The 7,377-nt window shown below is 40.2% G+C and overlaps 1 protein-coding gene across 1 annotated transcript in view; it reads left to right on the top strand.

Moving 5' to 3' along the window:
• Window positions 1-7,377, top strand: part of C4H1orf87 (chromosome 4 C1orf87 homolog) — a 108,790-nt gene that overhangs the window by 84,287 nt on the left and 17,126 nt on the right. Inside the window, exon 9 of the mRNA XM_044674776.1 lies at window positions 5,399-5,478. Coding sequence (XP_044530711.1) covers window positions 5,399-5,478 — 80 coding nt within the window. The remainder of the gene's footprint in view (window positions 1-5,398; window positions 5,479-7,377) is intronic.

The raw sequence follows: 7,377 nt of genomic DNA on the forward strand, positions 1-7,377 counted from the left end.
CTCTTTTCTCTCTCTTCTCTCTCTCCCTCTCTTCTCTCTCTCTCCCTCTCTTTCTGTCTCTCCCTATCTTTGTCTCTCTCCCTTTCTCCCTCCCTTTCTCTCTCTCTGTCTCTCTCTGTCTCTCTCACACACACACACACACACAATTGGTGATTTTCACACACAGGCAAATTCTTAGTCAGTGGAGTTTAGAAAGGGCTTTTTAGAGCATTTCGTCCAGGAATTCTGAGCCTTGTTCATGTCCTGGATCCTTTTGGCCAGTTGGAAATGTCTGTGGATCCCTTCTGAGAACAATGTTTTAAAAATGCATGAAATAAAGGACAGAGAATTACAAAGGAAAATAATTAGGTTGAAGTATAGCTATCAAAAGAGTAATAAACAGAAAGTCACAGATGACCCCCTCACCTACCCATGTTATAAAACCCTGAGCTGGCCCAGTTTCTCATTTTATAGAGGGAGAAAATGACATCTAGTGGAAGGAACACTGAATTCAATCAGCCTAATATGAGTTGGAATCTTCCCTCTGCTGCCTCCATCATCATCATCATCATTCATCATCATCATCATCATCATAGATCAATAACTGTAGTTATAGATATTATTAGTATTATGCTGTTGATTTACTCTGAAGTTGAAAAGAACTTTACAGGCATAGCTCATCTTGTCCATTCAACAGTCTTATGACAGAGGTAGCCCAGCTATGATTATCCCACTTGAAAGAAGAGAAGACTGAGGTTCAGATTAGTGGCATGTCTTGCAACTAACAAACATCTATGACAAGATGATCCCAAGATGTCCTGTCTCAGAGCCTCTTATTTTCTCCCAGGTAGCATATCTGTTATGGTCCCTTCAAGTTTTAAGTAGATGCTCTCATGATTCACTCAAGGTCTCATGTTGTTGTTGTTGTTGTTGTTGATGATGATAATGAAAATTTATGCAGTACTTTAAGGTTTTCACCATGCTCTACATTTTTGTCTTGCACCATTATTAAGAGTCTGGGTCTGGATTTGAGCTTAGTTCTTCATGACTCCAGTTCTCTGTACACATGTTGTCCCCTAGAAGCTTGTGATTCAACTCTGATTTCCCCAAAACTTGTAGATGTGTAACTTATCCTCCATCTTAAGCTGATAAATTCTTCACAAGCCCATTTATTCTTCAAGGCAGTTTCTGACATCTGGGTCAGGTTGGTCCTCCCCATTGGATCCCTTGACTATTGACCAGTCACTTCTGGGAAAACATTTGTGTTTATGAAGTGGTAAGAGATAAAGTGAAGGGGAAAATATTGTTTGGCTTCCCACATATTGCAGTATGTCCAAAATTAGGGTGATCAGGCTGGCAGGAAAATGGGGGACCATGTCATAGGAGAAATAGATTGCAGGAAGTAGGGAAGAATGAACCTGTAGAAGAGAAAAGTTGGCATGGGGGTGGAGGTGAGCATGACAGATTTCTTCAAATGAGATACTGTGTTTAAAACATATTCCAGTTACTGTTATGATTCATTCAATCAATAGATGTTTTTCAGACACCCACTCTGTGCTGGGTACTGTGCTTGTCACTGAAGATAAAAATTCCCCAAAGAACAAAATGATGAACCTATATTATACTAAGGGAGAGAAGAACATCAAGAACTAGATAGCATCAATATAAAGTCACTCTGCCCATACATACAGTGGGTTTGGGAAGGAGGACACTAGCAGTCTGAGAGGAAAATCAGGGAAGGCTTCATCTACTGTTTGTTATTACTATTATTCTCATCAGGGATTCAGTGGGTAAGATAAAATGTCTTACTATGAGGAACTCTCCTGCTACTCTTCTGTACAGCTAGAGCACTGGACCTGAAGTTAGGAAGATGAGTTCAAATCTGATCTCAGACACTTACTTCCTGTGTGACTCTGCACAAGTCACTTAAATACTGTCTGCCTCAGTTTCCTGATCTGTAAAATGAGGTTAATAACAGTACTTACCTCTCAGGGTTGTTTTGACTATCAAATGAGATGTAATTGTAAAGTTACTTAGTATAGTGCTTGGGACATAGTAGGCCCTATATAAATGCTTATTCTCTTCCCTTGTAAAGTATTTTGCAAACCTTAAAAAACTAATATACATGCTGGCTTTTTTGAGTACATAAGGATATTTTTCCTTTTCTTGTGATTTCTTGGGGTATCTGCCTCGCAGTGTGTTATTACTGGGTCAAAGAGTATGCAATAGTTTTGTGACTTTGGGGGAATAGTTCAAATTGCTTTCCAAAATGGCTGGGCCATTGCCCAGCTCCGATGACAATACATTAATGTATCTGTTTTCTAATAGCTTCTCCAATATTTTTATCTCCCTTTTTTGGGGTCACTTTACCAATCAGATGGATATGAGATAGAAACTCAAAATTGTTTTAAATGCGTATTCTTCTAATTTCTAGTTATTTTGTGGTTATTGATAGCATGGATTTCTTCCTCTGAGAACTGTGTGTGCATATCCTTTGACCTCAGATTATTTGTCTAATGGGGAACGACTCCTATACTTGTGTATTTGAATCAGTTCCTTTTATGTCTTGGATATGAGCCCTTTATTGGAGAAATTTGCTGCAAGGCATTTCCCCTGTGTAACTAGGTGTTTCCTGGTTTCTGAAAAGTATGATACCTTTTCTATGTTTACTTATATGTCATCCTTGACCTGAGAATTCTAAATGATGGTCTGATACTTGATCCCCTCAGATCTCTGTCAAAAAAAGGTGGCAGGAAGAACGCTGTAAACATTTGTGTAATGGTTTATTGAGAGCAGCTGTTCAGGGTTACACCTTTTCTCCTGACCACACAGGCGGTTAACAAGAGATGGTATGAGAGATTTGAACCAAGGTGTAACCGAACCTTCTTGAGACAGTGATCCATGGCAGAGCAGAGAGGGATTGGGGAAGGAGAGTTTGATATTCACACAGTTGACCAAGTTGGAGTTGGCCATGACCAAGGCCTAACATCCAGGCATGTTTGGGATTCCAAGTCTGGACTTGAACCTCTCACCATCTGGTTGGAGACAAACCAGCTGTCTACTGAACTATAAACATCCTTCATTCATGCTGATTATTCATTTGTCTTCCATTGAAAATGTAGACTGCAATCTGTCTTGCTGGCATAAATTACAGGATAACCCTCCTGACAGACATAACAAATCGAAGGCCATTAGGATGGAGTGAATAAGAATATGCCTTTTGACTGAGGATGCTTAGAGGGCAGGATTCCTGGGGTATTAACCTGTGACAGGTATCACAGTGGAGGGAAGACCTACACTTTAGACACTAGTCTTCTGGGGAAGGGGGAGAATTATGTCCTAAAATTCTTTCCATTAGTCAACTTACATTATATTTTAAATTCCTTGATGGCAAAGAATTCTTTCTGCTTTTCTTCGCATTCCCAGTGCCTAGTATATTGCCTAGTTCATAGTGGCAATTTAATAATTACTTTTTGATTGACGGATAAGTGTCATAGAAAGAACTTTAGCTTTGGACTCCAAAAACCTGTTTTTGAATCCCACTGTCTCTACCTCACTTTGGGAAAATCCCTTTTCAGTCCTCAGTTTCCTTATTTGTAAAGTGAAGGGGTGAGGGAAGTTGAGAAGTATTACATCATCCTTAAGATACCTTCCAGCCCTAAATTTATGTCAATGTTTTCTAGAGAAGATTCTGAAACAAAATCAAAACTCAACTCAGAAAACCTGAATTTTATCTAATGTAATTAGTTAGATGACATAGTGGATAAAGCACAGAGTTTGAAGTCAAGAAGATGAATTCAAATCCAGCCTTAAATATTTACTAGGCCCTGAACAAGTCACTTACCCTGTTTGCCTTAATCCACTGGAGAAGGAAATGGTAAACCACTCCAGTAAATTTGCCAAGAAAACCTCACGGATGCTATGGTCTACACGGTCAGGAAGGGTTAGACATGACTAAATAACCAAACAACCATGGTCCCCATGTGACTGGGAGCTCCTAGAAGAGAAGGGCTAGTTCTCTTTTTTGTTTACATCCCCAGTGTTCAGCATAGTTCCTGGCACATGGGAAGTACTTGATCAGTGTTTCTATCCTTTTTCATTCATTCAATGTGAACACAGGTAGGAGAGCATAGTATAGTGGATGAGGTGCTTTAAGTCCTGCCTTCTTCAGGGAAGTCTCTCCTGACTTTCCTAGTCATTGTTTATCTCCCTCTCAATTGCACTTCTTATCATACAGTGGAATCAAAGTGCCTGGGTTCAAGTGTCATTTCTAATACTCATTACCTGTGTGTCTCAGTGTTCTCCTCTGTAAAATGAAGGTGTTGGATTAGATGGCCTCTGGGGTCCCTTCTCAACTCGGACCTTCAATTCTGTAATCAGGGTTATTTCAAACATTTTCATTGCTTTCATCTCTTACAAAGATGCTCCCAACAATACAGTGACATCCATAGTACCAATAACAGTATGGCCATCTTTTCCCCAACCCTTGCCTCCATGATCATTTTACAGAGTAAGAAACTGAGGCTCAAGAAGGTCATTATAATAGTTTGCCTCAGACCACACAAGTCAGTGGCAAATGCAGGACTGGACTCCTCAGCTTCTGCTTCTACTTCTCTCCAACCCAAGACTCTACCCTTGAAAATAATGATATATTATTTCCTTGTGGGGCTGACTAGAAAATTTTAAAAATCTTCGTTTCAAGGACAGCAAGGTGGCTCAGTAGACAGAGCACCAGGCCTGGAGACAGGAGGTCCTGGGTACAAATGTGGTCTCAGACACTTCTTAGCTATGTGACTGGGCAAGTCACTTAAACACAGTCACCCTTATAACTCTTTTATCTTGGGACTGATACTTGTATTGATTTTAGGACATGAATGCGACTCCTTGGGTAGCCAAAGAGGTAGAAAATAGTCTTTTTCTTCTAAATGAGACCAAAATGAATTCTTTCTAAAGTTTTGCTTCCTTTTTTCTTCTACTTCTTTCTACTTCTTTTTTATTTTTTTAAACCCTTAACTTCTGTGTATTGGCTCCTTGGTGGAAGAGTGGTAAGGGTGGGCAATGGGGGTTAAGTGACTTGCCCAGGGTCACACACCTGGGAAGTGTCTGAGGTCGGATTTGAAACTAGGACCTCCCGTCTCTAGACCTGGCTCTCCATCCACTGAGCTACCCAGCTGCCCCTTCTTTCTAATTCTTGAGGAAGCAGTGATGCATAGTGGAGAGGGAGCCATCCTTGGAGTTAGGAGCACTGGATTTCATGTCCCAGCTCTGACACACATTGACTCTGTGTCTTAGGCAGCTCACTCAAATTCTGCAGGTCTCCCAAAAGAAGGTCCTTGTACCAGTGAAAACAAAGTTTCTGGAAATAGATTTATATCTTAAAGAGCTCTAAATGTTAATTCTTATTTATTTTTATTATTAGGAACAGAGAAAGCAGAAGTTCCATACAGTGTTGCAGCTACTAAAGGTTCAGATGCAGCTCAAAGCTTGACTGAAGATCTTGTAAGTGTCCATGGGGGTCAGGACCAAGGCCAGGGGTTGGTGACTGCGTTTTCCCAAATAACAATAATAATAATGTGTCACATTTCCATGCCTTATATTATCTAAACTCAGTAATGGTGCTATTACATATGATTTTTGCACCATCCCTCAATAGAAGGGAAGTGCCCTGAGGTCAGGACTATTTGTATTTTTGTCAAATGTCCCTGGGGGCTAGCAGAATGCTTTGAATAGAAGATGCTTAATAAAAGGTTTTTAGTTAAATTAAAGTTGCTTAATATTCTTATGGGAATAGACTGGGTTAGGATGATTATTCCCATTTTATGAGAGGAAACTGAGGCTGGGGGAAGGAACAAGTGGAGAGATGAGATTTCATATAGAAGAGGACTCCAGGTGAGTTCTGAAGGAAGCAGAAGAATTCAAAGAGACAAAGGTGAGGAAGAAGGCATGCTTTCAAGGTAAAGCAGATAGGCAGTACAAAGGCATGGAGGTGGGAAAAGGATCATTTGTTCAGAAATGCAATAAGGCCATTCTGGCTGGGGTGTAAAGAGAACAAAAGGGACAAATATGTGCCAGAGGAAGTCCACCAGAGCTCTAAGACCCAAACTGTGAAGCACTGACCTCACAGGGCTGCTCTCTGATTCCACTGAGATAATGGACCATATAAACAGTACTATCAACTTTTTCATCACCATTATTCTTACTACTACCATCATTACTACAACTAATATGATGACAATAACTACTACTACTTACCACCACCACCACCACTACTACCATGACCACTACTATGTTCCTGGCACTATTCTAGGTTCTAAGGACACAAAAAGAGGCAAAATATAATCTGCTCCTCATCTTCCTCCCCCTTCTCTTTCTCCTCTTCTTCCTCCTCTTATTACTGTATAATCACTACAACCACCACAATCATTACTAATATAACACTGATGCAAGGTCATAGAGTAATCTGCAGAAATTAAATAAAATCCAGATATTTTGAATCTGGTCCTTTGCTCTTTTCTTCCAATATTATATAGAACTAGTACCTAAAACTTAGAAGGGATTTTAGTCACCTACATTTCAGGAATGAGGATGTGCAAACTAAAAGAGCTTCACTAAAGTGATCCAAAGCCCCACCGTTGAATGAAGCTGTGTCAGGTTTTTATCCTGAAATTTCATACTAAAATTTGGTATTTTTAGGAGTACTAAAGTCACTCCATTTCAAACACTCAAGTCCTTTTGCCTCAGGAGTTTCCAAGGTCAATATTGGAGACAAGGGACAGAGCTTCTGAGTCTCAATTCCTTTGGGGAATAACTTGTAGGTAAAGGTTTGTCATTAGCTTGCTTTATTGCAATGAAAAATCTCAGGCCATTCTAACCCCACTCCCCATACCCCCCATGCAGACCCTCCCCAAGGGACCTAGACCTATTCTCCAGCTTTGGAATTTGTCTGCTTTCTGTGGAAGTGCATGAATAATACACAGACTCCTGTCAAAATAAAGAGTGGTTATGAGGTCTCTTTTAACACCGGAAGTCCATCTTCCTAAGGAGCAAGGAGACCTTTTTCCCCAGCATGTCACCTTTAAGAATGTAATGGGCCTTTTGATGAAGGACCAAAGTTTCTGGCCAGCATTTAAAAGCTCCTCTAATATCTAGAGCTACTTTGTCCCAGGGAGAGGGATGCAAACAGAGGCAAGTAACAGACTGAGTGTAACTGGTGTGTTTAATATTTCCAGATTAGAAGACTATCGTTCATCTTAAAGGGATGGGAGGGCTCTTTACACACTTCATAAATTAAAATATCTTAGAAGAAGATAGTATCCATTTTGGCACAACTCTCCCTCTCTCTCTCTCTCTCTCTCTCTCTCTCTCTCTCTCTCTCTCTCTCTCTCTCTCTCTCTCTCT

Source organism: Gracilinanus agilis, chromosome 4, assembly GCF_016433145.1.
Source record: "Gracilinanus agilis isolate LMUSP501 chromosome 4, AgileGrace, whole genome shotgun sequence".
In the NCBI taxonomy this organism is placed as follows: Eukaryota; Metazoa; Chordata; class Mammalia; order Didelphimorphia; family Didelphidae; genus Gracilinanus; species Gracilinanus agilis.